The sequence below is a fragment of the Nomascus leucogenys genome, chromosome 2, assembly GCF_006542625.1.
Source record: "Nomascus leucogenys isolate Asia chromosome 2, Asia_NLE_v1, whole genome shotgun sequence".
Lineage (NCBI taxonomy): Eukaryota > Metazoa > Chordata > Mammalia > Primates > Hylobatidae > Nomascus > Nomascus leucogenys.
The window spans coordinates 77,874,642-77,895,379 of NC_044382.1; the positions used below are offsets into that span (position 1 = coordinate 77,874,642).

The following is a 20,738-nucleotide window of genomic DNA, read 5'->3' on the forward strand; positions in this document are numbered from 1 at the left end:
TTCTTACAAATCAGTAAGACAAACACCCCTTTAAGAAAAATAGGCAAAGAACATAAATGGTTCACAAAAGACATATTCCTTCATCAGATGTCAAATGGCCACTCTCAATATACTGCTAGTTTTTAAAGTTGGGAGTATAATAGGTAACCTCAAATTTAAATTATGTATTTGTCTATAAATGTATTGTTTGCCTCCCTCTGTGAGACCACAAGACCTATGAGGGCAGAGCTTTATGTCTGCTCTGCTCACTGCTTTATCCCCAGTGCCTAAAACAGTGCCTGACACAGGCATAGCATGTGTACAATAAACATATATTAAATGAATGAATGGTTAAAATTCAGCAATAATAGGCTGGGCACAGTGGCTCACTCCTGTAATCCCAGCACTTTGGGAGGCCAAGGTAGGTGGATCACCTGAGGTCAGGAGTTCACCAACATGGTGAAACCCCGTCTCTACAAAATTACAAAAATTAGCTGGGCATGATGGTGGGTGCCTGTATTCCCAGCTACTCGGGAGGCTGAGAGGCTGAGGCAGGAGAATCGCTTGAACCCAGGAGGCAGAGATTGCAATGAGTTGAGATCACACCATTGCACTCCAGCCTGGGCAACAGAACAAAGTTCTGTCTCAAAAAAAAAAAAAAAGAAATGTCAGCAATAATAAATTCAATAATCTTTTTTTTTTTTTTTTTTTTTTTTTTGAGATGGAGTCTAGCTCTGTCACCAGTCTGGAGTGCAGTGGCGCGATATCAGCTCACTGCAACCTCCGTCTGGGTTCAAGTGATTCTCCTGCCTCAGCCTCCTGAGTAGCTGGGACTACAGGAGCACACCACCATGCCTGGCTAATTTTTGTATTTTTAGTAGAAATGGGGTTTCACCATGTTGACCAGGATGGTCTCAATCTCTTGACTCCCTGATCCGCCCACCTCGGCCTCCCATAGTGCTGGGATTACAGGCATGAGCCACCGCACCTGGCCTCAATAATCATTTTTAAACATGAACCAGGTCCCAAGCTTTTGTCCATAGTTAACTGTATATGCAGTACTTATTTTGTGCCTGGCCCTGTTCTAAGTACTTACAATATATTAATCAATTTGGTTCTCCCAACGACCCTATGAGGTAGGTGCCATTAACGTTCCCATTTATAGATGAGAAGACTGAGGCATAAAAAGGCTAGAGCACTTGCTGGTGGTCACAGAGCCATAACCTAGGCATTGTCACTCCAGAATCCATGTGTTTAAGGACTGTGCTTGCTGACCCTTGAAATGCAGTCCCCCAAACCCTGGAACTTTGTCCGGGGAGCCCCACTGGCCTGAGACCCTTTGGCCTGAGCCCCAGAGACAGCAAGTGACAAGGACAAGGTCACAGAGTTAGGAATCAGCAAAGTCAGTGAAGGCCCCAGCCAGGAAGTGAGCAGAAGCATGGGCCTGGGAAAACACGCCCGCCAGCAGGAGAACACACTTGACTCACTTCTTTAAAAAAAACTCGGGGGGAGATTAAGTGATTAAGCCTAGAAATGTCAGAAGCCAGCAGCAGCCTGGAAGCGACCCAGCAGGACTCTTCCGGAACCCACAGCAGGTTGGGGGCGGGGGGCAGAGGAGTGGGGGCGTGCAGGGGGCAGTACAGGCCTTCTGCTCTTCTTCCCTCTGGGCAGGAAACCTGGCTTGGAGGAACGGCTGGTTCTGCAGACAGGATGCAAGCAGCTCTGTGACAGGCAGCATGTGGAGAGGAATCCAGGGACAGCAGGGGCCTCGGGCGGGGGCCGGGGCTTTGGAGCCGCTGACCCCTGAAACTCCACGACAGAAACTGGCCTGAAACCTCAGCTCCTGTGGCGCAATCCGTTAGTCATGCTACTTATAAGAAACCAGCCCAGAGCTTCCTCTGGCTTCTGGGACGGCTGGGCTGGGCTGGGCTGGCAGGAAGCTAGGCATGCACTTCTTCCTGGGACAGCAACCTTCCTATAACTGGGGTTTCCAGAACCAGCAGTCATGTAGGTGGCCCCACTGGGATGGTAAGGCAGGCCAGGCCAGGGCCCCAGAATGGCCCGAGCTCTGCCTGGTTGGCTCCGTCCCCACCCCAGCCAGTGGGAGGAAGGGGAGGCAACAGACTGGCTCTGCAGCCACCAGGAACACAAATCAGCCCCCTCCACCAACAGCACCCATCAGCCTCCCTGTGGGCCTGCTGTGGCTCACCCATCCTCACCCACTTGCTCAAGTACCTCATTTATTCTCCTTCTCTTTCTTGTTTTAGAGACAGGGTCTCGTTCTGTGGCTAGAATGCAGTAGCACCATCATGGCTCACTGCAGCCTTGAACTCCTGGGCTCAAGTGATCCGCCTGCCTTAGCCTCCCAAGTAGCTGGGACTACAGGCACACACCATCATGCTCGGATAATTTTTAAATTTTTGTAGAGATGGGATCTCTCTCTGTGGCCCAGTCTGGAGTGCTATGGCACAATCATAGCTCACTGCAACCTCAAACTCCTGGCCTCAAGCAAACGTCCTGCCTCGGCCTTCCAACATGCTACAGGCATGAGATGCCGCGTCCAGCCATCTCCTCATTTATTCTTGCTGTGCGTGTTTTCCAAGCACTTCCTATGTGCTGGCTATTACAAATGCCAACAGGCCATTCATTCATTCCTTTCTTTTTTTAACAAATATTTGAGCAAGGAAAAAGTTACTGGAGCGTTTTGAGCAAAGAAGTGACATGATGAGACTTTTAAAAAGACCTCTCTTGCTTGGGTGGTGGGGGCACAGGTAGAAGTGGGTACCAGTGAGGAGGCTACCACACTGGCCCCAGAGAGAGGTGCCAGGGCTCACACCAGGCTGTGGGGATGGGGAGATTGAGAAGGGCCTGAATTCTAGATCTGTGTTGAAGATAGAGCCCACAGGATTTGCTGACAGGATGGATGCTGTGGGGTGGGAGAGAGAACGGGAAGGCTAATAGGAGTCAAGAATGATTCCACAGCCATTGGCCTTTTCCAAGATGGCGGCCTGTGGGGGAGCCTGTGTGAGAAGCCAGCCTGCTGGGCAAGCTGCAGGACTTCAGATTAGCAGAGGAGGCTGTTAGCAGATCCTCAGGGAAGACCCTCCCTCATCCGAGAGGGTCAGGTTTCTTTATCGGGGACGCACCAGAGTTCTCCGGGGAGGGGCCCGACATCCTGCATACAGCAGGCACTCAATACATGATCATGGGTATTTTCTTTTATTCTTATTTTAACAGGTATACAGTGTTTCCTTGGTGCCAGACACTGGCCTAGGTGCTTGAGATAAGTATAATTATTAAACCCATTTTACAGATTCTGAAGGTTCTTTTTTTTTTTTTTTGAGATAGAGTCTCACTCTGTAGTCCAGGCTGGAGTGCAATGGTGGGATCTCAGTTGACTGCAACCTCTGTTTCCCAGGTTCAAGTAGTTCTCCTGTCTCAGCCTCCCGAGTAGCTGGGACTACAGGTGCCGACGACCACGCCCAGCTAATTTTTTTGTATTTTTAGTAGACACAGGGTTTTGCCATGTTGGTCAGGCTGGTCTCGAACTCCTGACCTCAGGTGATCCACCCGCCTCAGCCTCCCAAAGTGCTGGGATTACAGGCGTGAGCCACTGCGTCTGGCAGATTCTGAAGGTTCTTATGAGAGGGCGGGGTGAGGGAGGGAATGAGGGAAGACCGAGTGAATAGGCAGGCAGGAGGGAGGGCACGGCCCACTTCCCACCCTACAAGCGGGGCCCTTGGCTGGAGCAAGGGGGAGAAGGAGTGGCTGGGATGGCAGCTGGAAGGTTGGCAGGCCAGGGACAACACTGTCTGCCAAGCCATGGCAGTAGACTCAAACTCTGTCTCTAGGGCAGTGGGGAGCCAGTGAAGGCTATTAAGCAGGAGAGGAGCGGGCTGAAATGAGAGCTGGCAAAGAGGGGGCAGGTTTGAGCCTGTTTGGGAGGGGGAGGCAGCAGGGACTTGGTGGTGCTTGGCAGGGAAAGCAGGGCGGGGAGAGCGGGGACAGAGGGAAAGTGGCCTTGGGCTGGGGTGGGGGGGAGGACCCCAGGGACCCTTCCCACAATGGAGAGCTGAGAAGAGAAGCAGATTTGCTGGGGAAGACCACGCGCTCCGGCGCACTCTGGACACTTTGAGTCCACACAGTCAACAGGCAACTCCATCTGGGATCCTGGAAGCCAGGCCTGTCTTCAGAAGATTCCAGAGGCCCAAAGGAGGAGACAGAGCCTGAGGAAACTGTGTCCAGAAGCCACCTGCTCAGGAGCAGCAGCCAGCCTGGCCTCCATCTTTCTGCAACCCATTATCTTGCTTTATTTCTCTGCACTCTTTGCGGCATATTGCACACTCGGGCGTTATGTGTTTGGTGCTCATATCCCCTACTGCAAGGCCAGCTCACACAAGGCCAGTGTCGATCCCACTCACAGCCATCTCCCCAGAGCCTAGCACGGTGCCTGGCACACAGCAGATGCTCCATGAATATTTGCTGAATGGAAGAAGGACCGGATGAATTCCCCTGGCCGTGAGCAGGGAGGCCTGGTTGGTCATCCCCAATTTTCCACCTCTCCCTGCTGGGCAAATGCTAGCAAATCCTGGCTTGGAGTCCCCTTAAATGTCCTAATGCAGGCACAGATCTCAGCCACCTCGGGGCCCTGACCTCCAGAGAGCTGGTTATCGACTATCACTCACTGTCCTGAGCAGCGGACAATGGCCTCTGGCGCCAGGGTGCTGATTAGATTTTGACTGTCTTAGTGACAGCTATGGCTCCTAGCTGGCCTCCTTCCTGAGGTCTGCAGAGGTCACTGCGACTGGCTGTGTGTCCCCACTTCCTTCAGCCATGAAAGGCCATGCCCTGGGCCCTTCTGCCCTTGGTTTAGCCCCTCCCCAACTGGGTGCAACTTTGCTCATCAGCCTTGGCGTTGGTTGTACCAGTCTTACTAACAAAAAAGCACTTGAAGGCTGGGCGTGGTGGCTCCTACCTGTAATCCCAGCAATTTGGGAGGCTGAGGCAGGTAGATCGCTTGAGTCCAGGAGTTCGAGACCAGCCTGGGTAATATGGCAAGACCCTGTCTCTACCAAAAATACAAAAAAATTGCCAGGCATGGTGGCACATGCCTGTAGTCCCAGCTACTAAGGGAGATGAGGCAGGAGGATGGCTTGAGCCCAGGAGGTCGCAGCTGCAGTGAACTGTGATCATGCCACTGCACTCCAGCCTGGGCAACAGAGTGAGACCCTATCTCTAAAAAAAGAAGAAGCCCTTGAGCCTCACTCACTCACTTAACCATGAACCCAATCCAAGGAGCATTGCAGATGCAATTAATATCATCTCCATTGCAGAGATGGAGAAGCCGAGGCCCAGAGAGGGTCAGGAACCTGCCTAAGTATGCACAGCTAGTGAGTGGGCTGGGATTTGAACCCAGGCCTTTGGCTCTGGAGTCCACAGCACAGTGCCTGGCACAGAAGCAGTCATAAACTCGCTTTTTTATACACCACTCTTTTTGCTTCTCCTGGAAAGCTCACTATGGAAGATATAGTCAAACACTCTCCCTGCAAGCACAGAGGGAGGAATGAGGCTGAGGGGGGTTCAGAAGTTGCCCGAGGTGACGGTGACAGTGACGGAGCAGGAAGTAACCAGGCAGGAATTCAGAATCTGGCCTTTGTCACCATTTGCTCGGCCCTCAGCAGCAGTGAACTTGTCTCAACAATGACCAGGACTTTGCCCCCTGGGCAAACCCAAAGCCAGGACAACACATGGGCACAGGTAAGAGCTTCCCGTTCATTTTCTGCTTGCAGACTGGCATATGGAAGGCGGTGGGTGGGGGCTACCCATGGAGCTCTTCCTGTTATCTCAACCCATACCATTTCTGGATGGGTGGGAACACACTGACATGGGGGCCACCTTTGTGGGCAGGGACCCCCAAGCATCTGAGACACAGAAGCATAACTCTGGGCCTAAGTGCAGGCTCCAATCTGACTGGGTGGGAGACCGTGGCAGGCTGGGGTCCACTCGGAGCCTCAGTCTCCTCATCTGTGAAATGAGAATAAGATCACTTGCTTCATGGCTGGTTGCAAGGCGGTGAAGAGGCCGTGGCTGGGTGGGAGAGACCTGGGACAGAGTTGGTGGAGTGGTTGGCAAAGGCTCATCTCTGAGCACCAAGAAAACTCTCTGAGACCTTGAGCAAATGACAGCTGCCACGACAGCACGCACAGGATGTCACAGGCACAAGCTGAGTGAGGGAAGCCAGGCTCAAAACAGCAATGCTGCTTGGTTCTGTTTAGATAAAGGAGATAAACTGATCTTGGAGTTGGCAGTCAGGACGGTGGCCTTGGAGGACAGGGCTGTGACCTGGCAGTGGCAGGAGAAAACCTTCTGGGAGGCTTGCCACGCACTGCTGCTTGATTAGGTCATATGCATGCACTCATTTTGTGAAAATGGATGAAGCTTTACACTTGTCTGTGCATGTGTCTGCACGTCTGCTGTGATAAAGAGGCAAAGAAAGCCAGGTGTGGTGGCTCACGCCTGTAATCCCAGCACTTTGGGAGGCCGAGGCAGGTGGATCACGAGGTCAGGAGTTTGAGACCAGTCTGACCAACATGTTGAAACCTCGTCTCTACTAAAAAAACAAAAATTGGCCAGGCGTGGTGGCGCGCACCTGTAATCCCAGCTACTCAGGAGGCTGAGGCAGGAGAAATGGTTGAACCCAGGAGGCACAGGTTACAGTGAGCTGAGATCGCGCCATTGCACTCCAGCCTGGATGACAGAGCAAGACTCTGTCTCAAAAAAAAAAAAGGTAAAGAAAACGACAAGAGGCTGAGGCAGGAGAAGAATCACTTGAACAGAAGTTGCAGTGAGCTGAGATCATGCCACTGCACTCCAGCCTGAGTGACAGAGCAAGACTCCATCTCAAAAAAAAAAAAAAAAAAGAAAACAGACAAGAACAAGAAGGAAGGGAGAGGGCAGAGGCTGCCATCTAGGCTGTTGGGTGGACAGCAAAGATCTCAGAACCACCAACCCTCAGGGTAGGTGGGATCCCAGTGGCCCCTTAATCCACTCCCGATGATACCTCGGTCCCAACACCAACCCTCTACTTCTCTGCCTCTGGCCTGCAGCCCACAGCCACCTCCCCCAAGGCCACAGAGCCACCTCTTCTACAGGGACACAGTTGTATGACCTAAGGAGTAGAGGCGAGACAAGTGGAAAACACAGCCCCCTGTGATAAAGAACAGCTACTTTTTTGCCACATGAAAATGAAGACTTGCATGTTGCTAGATCTTTTGATTTTTCAAAAGAAGTTAGAAATTTATATTTTTATGTGTGTTACCCTGATTTTTTGTGTTTTTTTTTTCAGATGGAAAATCTTGCTCTGTTGCCCAGGCTGGAGTACAATGGCACCATCATAGCTCACTGCAGCTGCGACCTCCTGGGCTCAAGCGATCCTCCTGCCTCAGCCTCACGAATTGCTGGGACTGGTATGGGAGTAGTGCTGGGAAGGGAGAGTGTGGTCCCTTTAAATAATATAGAAGGGTAGAAGGGAAGGGCTACAAGGAGGAGGGCGTGGTCCCTGGCTAGGGTTCCACCCCCATGGACCTAGGTGAGGACAGGCATTTCCTGCTCAAATGCTGCATTTCCCAAGACCACCCTGGCCTGCCATGCCCCCATCCTGTGCCTATAACCACCCCCCCACCAAAAAAATAAATAAATAAAAACTCAGAGGGAAAGGCAGGACAGGTCATATTCCCATTTTATGGATGAAGAAATTGAAGCCCAAACCAAGAAAATGACTTGCCCAAGATTATAGTTACAGAGCAGAGACGTCAACGCAAGCTTTGCTGCTGCTGTTGTTTTTTAACTCATCTGGCTTATTAGTACAGGAGTACTGACGTCAATAAAATAGAATTCATGACAATGACGTCTTGAGTAAGTATTGGAAGAGAGAAGGTGGATGGCTTTTTTGTTTTTGTTTTTTTGAGAATATCTCACTCTGTCACCTAGACTGGAGTGCAGTGGAGCAATCATAGCTCACTGCAGCCTTGAATTCCTAGTCTCAAGTGATTCTCCCACCTCGGCCTCCCAAGTAGCTGGAACTACAGGTGCACGCCACCACACCCAGCTAATTTTTATTTTTTGGTAGAGATGGGGGTCTCACTATGCTGCCCAGGCTGGAAGTTGGCTCTTTTATACTGATTAAAGGAGCAATTCAGTCAGCTGCGGTGGCTCATGCCTGTAATCCCAGCACTTTGGGAGGCTGAGGAAGGCAGATTGCTTGAACCTAGGAGTTTGAGACTGGCCTGGGAAACATAGCGAAATCCCATCTCTACAAAAAATACAAAAATTAGCTGGGCGTGGCAGTGCACATTTGTAGTCCCAGCTACTCGGGAAGCTGAGGTGGGAGGAACACCTGTGCCTGGGGAGGCTGAGGCTGCAGTGAGCCATGATCGCACCACTGCACTCCAGCCTGGGCAACAGTGAGACCCTATCTCAGAAAAATGGAACAATTCACCAAAAAGGTATAAAAATCCTGAACCCTTATTCTATTCATATGGCTATGCACTTAACAACATAGCTTCAAAAATAAAGCAAAAAACTGACAGACTCAAAAGGAGAAATTAACAAATCCTCTATTATGGTGAATTGTAATTGTATTACAGTGAGAGGTAAATCAGGTAAAAAAAACCATAGTAACATAACAAATACATAGTAACATAATAAATATAGATAACAAACATAACATAACAAAACAAATAGATACATTTCTAGAACCTTATACCCAACAGAAAATATACATCCTTTTCAAACACAAGAGGAAAAAAATGACCAGAAAATCCTATAAAGATCTCAGCAAATTCTCTACCACTGATGTTATAGAAACCACATATATTGACCACAACAACCATGATGACCAAATTTAGAAATCAACAATAAAAAGATAACAAAAAATTCTATCTGTCTCAAAAATTTAAAAAGCATATAATTAAATAAGTCTTAAAATGGGAACCAAAAGGGAAATTCTAAACTGGGCAGTGAATAACATTGTGTAACAAGTTGTGGAATGAAACCAAAGCAGTACTCAAAGAAAAAATGATAGCCTTTTAGCCTGAAGTAGATTTATTAGAGAGCATGAAAAACTGGAACCTCTTAGCTTCAGACAAGGACTCTCGGAATAGAAGAAACTTGGATTAACCGCAGCTCATATAGAAGAAAAACATGGAGATTTTAGCTGACAAGCCCAATATGCACTCCAAGTGGGATATGGCTGCTACACAGTATGATTCCAGGTTGCATCGACAGAAGTATAAGCTCTAGATCCAAGGAGGTGATAGTCTCCTTCCTCTCTGACCAAACAGTCTTTGTGTGGGACTCCAACCAATTGACTCATGTCCAAAGCCAGGCCAAACTCCCTGAGTCGGGGAGAATGCCTGAAATAACTACAGTTGTGTAATCTGAATAAGAGAAATATCCGAGTTTGGAGGGAGATGGTCACTACCTCCAAGAGGCAGAAACAGACTCAGAAAGTGGAAGCTCCTAGAAAGCTAATTTGGGCTGGGCACAGTGGCTCACACCTGTAATACCAGCAATTTGGGAGGCCGAGGTGGGCGGACCACCCTAGGTCAGGAGTTTGAGACCCATCTGGCCAGCATGGTGAAACCCCATTGCTACTAAAAATACAAAAATTAGCCAGGCGTGGTGGTGTGTGCCTGAAATCCCAGCTACTCAGGAGGCTGAGGCAGGAGAATCGCTTGAACCCGGGAGGCAGAGGTTGCAGTGAGCCGAGATTGCGCCACTGCACTCCAGCCTGGGCAGCAGAGGGAGACTCCATCTCAAAAAAAAAAAAAAAAAAAAAAAAAAGAAAGCTGATTTGGCTAAATCTCAAGAAGATTTTCTCCCAGTTAGAGCTGCCCACCTGTGGAAATGTGGCTTCTGGAAGAAATACGCTAGAGGCAAGACCGTCGGGAGGCTGTGGCCCTGCCAGCTTGGAGACCTGCCCAGCCCAGAGAGCTGGTGCCTCTCCTCCCTAGAATTCAGTCTTCTCTTTTGAAAAGGCAGAATACTTCCCTGGCCGCTTCAGGAAAACATAAGGCCTTCTCTGAGTTTTTCAAAAATGGTTCTGGGTGACTATGCTCGCTGATTTCCAACCAAGAAATGTAATCCTTTTAAACTCTCCTCTTTGGGCTGGATAGCTCAGAACCGTGGTTAAATGCGCAGGCTTCTGGGTCCACAGCCCTGGGTTTGAATCTGGACTCTGCCACTTAGGAGCCGTGTCACCCAGGTAAGTCTCTAGCCTGAGCCTCAGGTTCCTCCCCAGGGAAATGAGCAGGACACCCACTCATCTCCATTCCTGCACCCAGCACAGAGCATGATGTGGACTCCAGCCTCCACTGCCAGAGGCCGTCGTTGGGGCCATGGCTTCGGGATGATTCAAGCACATTACATGTATTATGTACTTGATTTCTATTATTATTATATTGTAACATATAATGAAATAATTATACAACTCACCATAATGCAGAATCAGTGGGAGCCCTGAGCTTATTTTCCTGCAATTAGATGGTCCCATCCAAGGGCGATGGGAGACAGTGACAGATCATCAGGCATTAGATTCTCATAAGAAGCACGCATCCAGGGCCGCGTGCAGTGGCTCTTGCCTGTAATCCCAGCACTTTGGGAGACTGAGGCAGGTGGATCACCTGAAACCAGGAGTTCGACACCAGCCTGGCCAACATGGTGAAACCCTGTCTCTACTAAAAATACAAAAATTAGCTGGGTGTGATAGCACAGGCCTGTAATTCCAGCTACTAGGCTGAGGCAGGAGAATCACTTGAACATGGGGAGGCGGAGATTGCAGTGAGCCAAGATCGCACCATTGCACTCCAGTCTGGGCTACAAGAGTGAAACTCTGTCTTAAAAAAAAAAAAGAAAAAGTACGCAACCCAGATCCCTCACATGTGCAGTTCACAAAAGGGTTCGTGCTCCTGTGAGAATCATCTAATGCCTCAGCTGACCTGACAGGTGGCCGAGCTTGGGTGGCAAAGCGAGCGATGGGGAGCAGCTGTAAATGCAGATAAAACTTTGCTCACTCACCCGCCACTCACCTCCTGCTGTGTGGCCCTGCTGTGTGGGGACCCCTGGTCTGAGACACTGAGGAAGGTGCTCATTCATAAAATAATATGTAAAATGATTGGACTGTCTGTAAAATGGGGCTTGGAGGAACCAGTCCTGTGCTGCCCACATTCACAGTATTGCTGGGCAGACGGATGGCAGGGAGTACACCGACAATGTAAAAAAGTAGATTGATCTAAATGGCAGGTGTGTCTTCAGCACTCACGCATAGATTTACTGTGTTTAAACACCATGGTGAGGACTGAGGACTCTGGAGCTTCTAGGTTCACAGCCCTGCTCTGCCACCTTCAGGTGTGTGATCCTGGACAAGCCACTGAACCTCTCTGTGCCTCCGTTACTTCATCTGTAACATTTGCATCAGAGTAGCTCCTATCTGGTAGGGTTATTACACAAGTTAAATGGCCCCAGCTCCCTCCCTGGTCTCTGTTCCTAGACCTCTTTCTTGCTTGGTTCCATCCAACCACACCAGCTTCCTTGCTGTGGGTCAAACATACCAAGCTCATTCGTGCCTCTGGGCCTTTGCACTCTCTGTTCCCACTGCCAGGATCACTCTTTCCCCAGATATCCACATGCCTTTGTACTTCAGGTCTCAGTTTAAAAGCCACTTCCTCAAAGTCACCAAGCCCAGAATGCTTTCAGCTCGATGAGGGCCCTCATTTCTGGGTCATTCATTCCCGTGTCCCCAGCCCCTGGCACATTGGCTAAGCAAGCGTTAAGCATCTAGCCCCGGGCTGGCACTCGAGATATGTGAGCGCGTGTTACGTTCAACTTTGCTTTGCAGGCTAAGGCTCTAAGACCCAGAACACAGCCCCTCCCCACCAGGAACTCAATTCCACCAAACCCTTGGAAGGCCCCACGGCTCCTCTTCCCCTCCCGGGACCCACTTCCTCCATCTCCAGATGCAAGCCCAGCTGGGGACCATCCTCAGCAGAGAGGTTACAGCACCCAGGCTGGCTTTAGCGCAGACCTCAGATTTCTTAAGCAACCGAGAGGAGGTGAGGAGGCCTGTGGGGGCACCTAAAGAGAGAATGAGTCAGTCAGAGCCAGACCTGAAACCTAAGAGACATCAGTACTTCTTGGAAAGGCAAGAACGGATGCATTTAGACAGAACTCTGCATGCAGAATGAGGGGTAAGCACAGGCCAGTCAGGAAGTGCAGTCTTCCGTTGTCTGTGAGTCCCTCCACCTGGCCCTCTCTTCCTCATCCCTCTCAAATGTCACCTCCTTAGGGAAGCCCTCCCTGATTCCACTTGCACCCAGCTTTGCTTTCCTTCCTAGCACAGTCTCCACCTGATAGGATATTGCAGGTCCATGTTCTCTCCTGTAAAATCCTGGGGGCCAGACATAGTTCAGAATTCAGAATGACTCAGGCTGTAGAAAGGTCACCTTGTATAAAATACCCACCGATGTGCCCATCATGCAGGGCGGGAAAGCACCCAACGATCAATTGCACTAATATCTCTGCAGAAAGACATCTGAGCATCACACAAAAGAGGATAAAGACTCTAAAAAGCCTCAAGTTTAGCTTCAAAATGAGTTATGAAAAACTTTCGGTTTTCAGAAATCGTGGATTTCAGAATAACAGATAAAGCTGCCGATCTGTACATATGTATTGGTTGTACATTGCCTGTGTGCTCAACTAGAATCTAAACCCCAGGAGAGCAAAGGACTTGGTCCAATGCTCTGGCACATATAGGTGGTCAATAAATTCCTGAGGAAGAAATGCAGGAGGAAGCCAGGTGCTGGATATGCAGAAGGGACTCGGTCCAAAATGCAGAGAAAAACAGCAATCACTGAGCCCCTTCCAAGGGCAAAATGTCTATACAAACTATCTCATGAATGCTCTCCCTGCAAATACCCATGACAAACAAAGGGAGGCTCAGAGAGGTTAAACAACTTCCTCCAGATTATACACTGGAGAGCTGAGAAGTAGCCAGCTCCGATTAAACCTGGGACCCCCTCTTCAAGCTCAGGCCCTTCTCTCTGCCTCAAGCTCAGAGACGCAGAGCAATTTGCTGGATATCATAAAATAATGGTGATGCACCCGGTCTGACAGTGGATCCCCCAGCCTCTGTAGGACCTCAAGCCTCTGCTGGGGCGCTCCGATCCACATTCACCAAGGGCAAGTCTGTGCAACCTCCAGGCAAGCTCCTGGCCTCTCTTCTAGCCCAGCCATGGTAAGTCTAGCTAAACGTGGCTGGGCATGTCTCCGCTGTGCCAGCCAGGAGGAATACTCAGAAATGTCTTTCTTGGTCACCCCAGCGAACTGGTACAAGCAGGAAAGAATACATGGGAAGAAAAGTAGGATGGAGTCTGTCCCTCAGATGTGGGCCTGAGGCAAGGCTACTGCATTCATCTCCGGGTCTGAGTTCTCACCTGCAAAATGAGTAGACTAAATCCCAACCAATAAAGCTCAAAGGAGGCAACAATAAAGATTTATTCATTTAGGCCAGGCACGTTTGCTCGCATCTATAAACCCAACACTTTAGGAGGCTGAGGCAGGAGGATTGCTTGAGACCAGCAGTTCAAGACTAGCCTAGGCAACATAGCAAGATCCTGTCTCTAAAAATATAAAAACAATTAGCCAGGCATGGTGGCACACACCTGTAGTCCCAGCTACTCAGGAGGCTGAGGTGGAAGGATTACTTGAACCCAGGTATTGGATGCTACAGTGAGCTATGATTGTGCCACTGTGCTCCAGCCCGGGAAATAGAGAGGGACCATGGCTCTAAAAAAAAAAAAAAAAAAAAAAAAAAAAAAAAAAAAAAAAAAGTATTCATTATTCATTTAACAAATACATAGTACCAGGTACTGTTTTGGATGCTTGACATATATTAACTCATTTAGTAATCACTACAATGGCATAGTCACTATAATCTCATAAATGCAGAAACTGAGGCTCTGGGAAGTCAGTTAAACAGTAAGCAGCAAAGCCAGCATTTGCACTGGGTGATCTGGCTCAAGTCCATACTGTCACTCCCCAGCTATACGTCTTGACAGGTAACAACAGACATATACATTGATTGTGGACCCACTGGGTGTTGGACATTGTGTGAAATAGCTTATAAAACATGTCATCAACCCTCAAGAAAGTTCACTTTTACAAACGTGAGGAAGCACAGTACCTAGGCGGCTTCTGTCCTGGCCTCATTCCCAGGTACCAGTGAGGGCAGTCAAGAGGTGGGGCATCTAATCCCAAACGCTCTCCTCCATCCTCCCAGATGGGGTGGAAGAGGGCAGGGAGATGGGGGAGGTAGAAAAGGTTCTTCTCATGTATTTATGTATTTGTTTATTTTGAGACAGGGTCTCGCTCTGTCACCCAGGCTACAGTGCAGTGGCACGATTATAGTTCACTGCAGCCTTGACCACCTGGGCTCAAGCCATCCTCCTACCTCAGCCTCCCAAATAGCTGGGGCTAGAGGCACCTGCTACCATGCCTGGCTAAGTTTTTAAACTTTTTTGTAGGAACAGGGTCTCACTATGTTGCCCAGGCTGGTCTAAAACTCCTGGGTTCAAGCGATCCTCTCTCCTCAGCCTCCTAAATTGCTGGCATTACAGGTGTGAGTCACTGTGCCCGGCTTCTTCTCACTTCTTTGACAATTCATTTCAGCTCCTTTTTGAACTGGGAGCATTAGAAAACTGAACATCCCCACCCATGCCCTGGGCATTTTGCAACCTGGGATTGTATTGTATTAAACATATCAGTCATTGAGTCACTTCCCAGCATTTGGAAACCCTTAGGTTATCTCAGACCTGCTGGTAACTGGATGTGTTATAACTGGAGTGACTGCAGGTTTTCCTCCCTGCTGCCTTCCCAGTGCCTCCTCCAGATTCAGATCCAGAGGCCCAGGGTGGGGCCCAGGAATCTGCATTGTTGCTTTTACAACTCAAGCCAAGGTAAAATACACTGGCCCAAGCTCCTTGGCACGGCATTCACGGCCTTCCACAATGCAGCCCAGCCCACCTTTCCATCCATCTCTGGCTTCTGCTTACTCCCTAGGTTCTGTACACAGTGCCCTTTCACACCTCCCAGCCTCCACCCACTCTGTGCCTCCGTTTACCTCCCATCCTCCACCTGCCAGACTCCCCTGCTCCACTTACAAGGCTAGCTCAGGGTCCCTGGGTGCTGGGAAGCCTGGCCCAGTGCCCTGTGAAGAGCTGATCCCCTCTGGCTTGTGGTCCTGCAGCCGCTGGCGCATCCGCACCCTCCCAGCCCCCACACTCACATCTGTCTTCCTGCAGAGGGGGTGCTCCTTGAGGCAAGCACCAGTGCCCAGAACACCACCCAGGGCCCTGCAGGAGCTGAATGAGTGCTAGTGAGTGAATGAGTGGTTTAGCGGGTCACCTCCCATTCATGGGCTGGGCTAGTTGAGTTCTGAGAAACCCCCGCAGGACCCTGGAATGCCCTAATGTGCAGGACATCCTGGCCAAACCTACACCTGAGCCTGTTTCCCCATTGGACTTTGGGATTTTGATAAAGGCACTGAGGTCCCAGCAAATGCCTTGGGCTCCTCATAGGCCACTGGGGGCAGGGAAGTGCAGCGGGTCATGCCTCCCAGAGGGCTGGGGAAGGGGAAAGACTAGAACTGGAGCAGGGTTAGCGCTGGCCTGGGGGAATTCCTTGAACCCCAGAAGCAGAAAAACTAGCGGTCCCCTATCTTGCTTAATTCTAAGAAATCCAGATTTTGTTTAAAAAAAAATCAGGGCTCAGTGGCTCACACCTGTAATCCCAGCATTTTGGGAGGCCAAGGTGGGACGATCACTTAGGCCAGCCTGGGCAACATAGTGAGACACCATCTCTATAAAATAAATTTTTAAAAAGAAAATAAAGATCAGCTTCCTGGGTTTACTGAATCTGAATCTCAGGGCAAGGACCTGGGAATCTGCATTTTAAGCAAATCTCCCGGAGATTCTGGTTATGTGGGGGCTCCTCAAACGTGATTGAGAGATGGAGAGCAGCTGGATCTGGCGTGGGCTTGCCTGGGCTCTAGTCCTGCTACCCCACGGACTCCCAAGTGGGCGGCACCTTGGGGCAAGTTATTAAAGCGGCCAGGGTCTCGGTGACCTCATCTGTACAATGGCCATGACGCACAGCACCGGCCACAGAGAAGTTAGTGGGAGGTTTCACTTGGCATCCTTTCAGTAAAACAAGTCCCAGTCAATGATCTCGATTATTGGGTCCATCTGATATTCGGAGGCGGAGACTGCCCCGATTCACTGACCTACTACTCAAATTTACAGTTCTCAGAACTTTCCCCACCCTTTCTGTCTCCGAAGTCCTCACTGACTTCCTGAGCGCGGGGCAGGGCGCCACTGCCCGGAGAAGAGGTGCTGCGTGGCCCCCGACAGCCTAACCCCAAGCCCCCCACCCCCGCAGGCCGTCCCGGCGGAGGTCTCACTGCCAGCACCGGCTTTGGGGAGCGCTGGGTGTCCACTTACCCCTGGCCTCGCGCCTCCGCTGCCTTTCGGCGGCAAGGACGGAACCGGGCGCTGCTCCGCGCGCACCGAGAGTCGCGGGCTCGGGCCCTGCTCGGAGTCGGGGTGGTCCCCGTGGTCCCCGCGGTCCCCGCTGCCCGGGTCCCCGCCGGCGGCCGAGCCCTTCCCGAACGCCCTCAGCCGGCGTGCCCGGGCGATACCCTCGCAACCCGATCCGCGCGAGTGCCCCGGATCCTACCTGCGCGCCCCTGCTCCATTCGCCGTCCGGGCGCCCGAGCGGGAAGTGGGGGACCCCTGGGTGGCCCTTCCCTGGCCCGCACCGCGCGGGGCTTTCCTGGGCGCGGAGACCCAGCCCGCCCCGGCTTCCTGCGCCCCGCCCCGGCGCCTGGCAGATTTGCATGCACCGCCCCGCCCGGCGCGCCCGGCCCGGGTCCCGGCCACCTCGCGCCCCTGTCGCTGTCCCCGCTGCTGCCGGACAGTCCGAGCCGCCGTCCTCTCCTGCACCCCGCGGGGTGTCTTGCAGCGCGCTTCCTCCCACGCTGCAGCCCGAGGTCGCGCGCAGCGGAGACTCCGCAGTGGATCCCCTTGGTCTCGAAATAAAACGCCCACGCCGACCAGGCCTCCAGGACCTGCTGCTGCCAGGCCTCCGCGGCCTCCTCTGCGCTGGGAGCAGTTGCGTTTGGGGTGGGAGGGCTGGGCGACTGGAATCCTCCTCCCCTTCCTAACAGCCCAGTTTCCAAGTGCCAGTGTTTGCACATTCTTCAATAAATGTTTACCCAACTCCTACTCCAGCCACATTTGGATAGTAAAACAGCCCTTCAATCAGTAACTAGTAACAATCTGTCAGGCACTGCAAATGTTAACTCCTTCAATCCTGGCAACTACCTTATAAGGCAGTGATACTATCACTGGTTTTACAAATCGGGAAACTGAGGCACAGAGTCCTTAAGAAATTCAAAATGGGTTGGGCAACGTGGCTCATGCCTGTAATCCCAGCACTTTGGGAAGCCAAGGCGGGAGGATCACTTGAACCCCATAGTTCGAGACCAGCCTGGGCAACCCTGTTAGCCAGACCCCATATCTACAAAAATTGACATTTATAAAATTTTAAAAAAGAAAAGAAAGAAACTCAGAATCACTCTGCAGGTAAGCAGGAGCAGGGGTGGAGCTGGGATTCGAACACAGGCCCCATAGACCATTAACCTCTGGACACCATAAGAACCCGGATGCAGCCAGATGACTTGGGGGAAAACACTCAACAAAGTATTTCAGGTCAGGAGGGCCCAAGAAGAAAGTAGGGACCTCTTAGACCAGTGGGGCAGATGGTCTGGAAGGGGCTTTCTGAGTAGAGGCCATTTGAGCTGAGACTCAGAAGAGCCTATGGGGGAAGACTTGTGTAGGGAGATGGAAGAGCTAGTGCAAAGGCCCTGTGGGAACCAGCTCAGCCTGCAGGAGGAATTGCTGAAGGCCAGCATGGCTGTGGAGCCCTGAGTGAGGAAAGAGCGGAGGGAGGGGAGGTGGGAGATACTTGGACTCACACTGGGCAGCGCTGAGAACCCAGAGAGTAATTTGACCCCCTCCTGCCCTCAAGGAGCTCTCAGTCTGAGGGTGGAAGCCAAGGACAACCCAATGGGATCAAGTGCTGTGGTGGAGGGTGAGGGTTGGCTTCCCAGGGCAGGGGCCACTGCATGTCAATCATTCTTTTTTTTTTTTTTTTGAAGATGGGGTCTCATTCCATTGCCCAGGCTGGAGTGCAGTGGGTGATCTCAGCTCACTGCAGCCTCCACCTCCTGAGTTCAAGCGATTCTCCTGCCTCAGCCTTCTGAGTAGCTGAGATTACAAGCGTGCATCACCACGTCTGGCTCATTTTTGTATTTTTAGTAGACATGAGGTTTCACTATGTTGGCCAGGCTGGTCTCAAACTCCTGACCTCAGGTGATCTGCCTGCCTTTGCCTCCCAAAGTGCTGGGATTACAGGTGTGAGCCACCACGCCTGGTCCGTATGTCAATCATTCTTTCCTGTACTCGGTCTGTCTTGGTCCTACTGTGTGTCTAACCCTGTGACAAGCGCCGATGACGCAGACCTGAGGACATGAAACAGACACAATCCCTGCCCTATGAGACCTTACAACCAAGTGAGCAAGACAGCCACCAACCCACCCCCGGAAGTGAAAGTAAAGATGACTCAGTTCCCTGGGGTTAGGGATGGCTTCCTGGAGGAGGTGACCTCTGACCAGTGCCTGAATCAATGCAGAAAAACATGCAGGTGGAAGGGACAGCATGAGCAAATACCTGGAGGTGGCGTGGGAGTGTGGAAAAACTCCCATCCTTCGGCATCTGTTTGTGGATGCCTCCATATGCCAAGTCGTGAGCTGGGGGCTAGGGAGAGCAAGAAATAGATCCAGCCCTTACTTCCTAGCCCTGAGGATCTGGTTGGGGCACTGACAAGTGAACAGACTAAGCAATTGAGTGTAATAAACCCCGTACTGGGGGCAGCCCAGGCAGACGCTGAGAGGACTAGGGAGAGAGGGCCACAGGAAGGGCTTTCCTGGAAGCTTGGGTTTCAGGAGGAATAGGAATCCTCTGGATTAGGTGTGACTTCCACTCCCGTCCACACTCATACTCCCTCACACTCATTACTCACACATCTGCACACCCACACGGTTGATGCTTCATCCCAGGCAGTTCAGCCCTGCAAGCTGCCTTTGTCCTGTCTTTGTGTTTCTGAGTTTGTGCCCCATGTCATCAGGAGACGACAGCAAAAGTCTACTTTGAAGTCCTTTAGGAATGTGTGGCTTGGGCTGTATACCCTCCTGGACTCCCAAACTGGGCTCCCATCCTGTTTTCCCAGTCAAGTCATTCTTCATCAGTTTCCTCACTTGTGTCTAGACTGCCCGCATTGGCATACCAACTCTGCTACGTATTGACTATGTGACTTTGGGCAAAGTAGATCATCCTCCCTGTGCCTCAGTTTCCCCATCTGTAAAATGGGGATAATAATAGACCCACCTCATAGAGCTATGAAATGGTGAAATGGCAAGGTACGTTTCGCATCGCCCAGAACAGTGCCTGGCATGGATTAGGCATTCAGAATGTCAATTGCTGTTCTTATTAGGATGAAAATGAGAAAGAAGCAAAGTCGAAGCCTGTTGCCTTGGTCTGTTGCTTGGTTGTGAAATGGAGATGAATGTGGCATTGAGAAGACAGGCAAAGAAAGCACAGCTGTGGTCAGAGGCTTCAGGAAATCTGGGGGAAGAGACTTCGGGAATTCTTTGTACTCTTCTCCCAACTTTCCTGCGAGTCTGAAATTATGTCAAATTACAAAGTTAAAGAAAACAGGGCATTGTTCTTGGGTGCAAGAGAGATAATGTGAAGTTCGTCTTCTTGCATACAGTCCCACTGTTCAAGTTCCTGCCCAAGATGCCCAGACTTTATCTGTGACTGCTCTGTCAGTCCTGGGAGCAGGTCCAAAGGCACCAAGATAGTAAAACCTCTGTTCCCCCATCTAGGGGTTCCCAAGTCTTGCCTCAGTATAAGCTCAATCCTCATTACATCCTAACACGCTTACTTGTTTCCAAGCCTTTCGGTCTTTAAAACTAATAGACTTTATTTTTTAGAACCATTGTAGATTATGGAAAAATTGAGGAGATAGTACTGAGAGTTCTCATACATCCCCCTCCCCCATGCAAAATTTCCCCCTTTATTGACATCTTGCATTAGTGTGTAGTGCCTTCCTTATAATACGGATACATTATTATAAACTAAAGTCCATAGCATACATTGTTTCACTGTTTCTGGGGGGGGGGGTTGTTTTGTTTTGTTTTGTTTTGTTTTGTTTTGTGTTTGTTTGCTTGTTTGGAAACAAGGTCTCATTCTGTTGCCCAGGCTGGAGCAGCCTGGAACTCCTGGGCTCAGGGGATCCTCCTGCTTCTGCCTTCCGAGTAGCTTGGGCTACAAGAACAGGCCACCACACCAGGCTCTTTTTTTTTTTTTAACTTGTAGAGACAGTCTTGCTACATTGCCCAAGCTGGTCTCAAACTCCTAAGCTCAAGTTATCCTTCCATCTCAGCCTCCTAAAATGCTGGGATTACAGGCATGAGCCACTGTGCCTAGCCTCTGCTGCACAGTTCTGAGTCTTTTTTTTTTTTTTTTTGAGACCGAGTCTTGCTCTGTTGCCCAGGCTGGGGTGCGGTGGCATGATCTCAACTC

General features: G+C 50.7%; 1 protein-coding gene across 3 annotated transcripts in view; it reads right to left on the bottom strand.

The window, feature by feature from the left end:
- IL4R (interleukin 4 receptor) overlaps positions 1–17,062 on the bottom strand; it is a 50,953-nt gene extending 33,891 nt beyond the window's left edge. The window contains exons 1-2 of one of the 3 annotated variants that reach the window (XM_030799405.1): positions 16,768–16,813; positions 11,979–12,111 (exon numbers count right to left, since the gene is read on the bottom strand). In XM_030799405.1, the coding sequence (XP_030655265.1) occupies positions 11,979–11,987 (9 nt within the window). In that variant the 5' untranslated portion in view covers positions 11,988–12,111; positions 16,768–16,813. Of the gene's footprint in view, positions 1–11,978; positions 12,112–16,767 lie in introns of all 3 variants that reach the window. The other 2 variants (XM_030799396.1, XM_030799415.1) reach the window with 2 other exon arrangements.
- Positions 17,063–20,738: the final 3,676 nt, after the last annotated feature.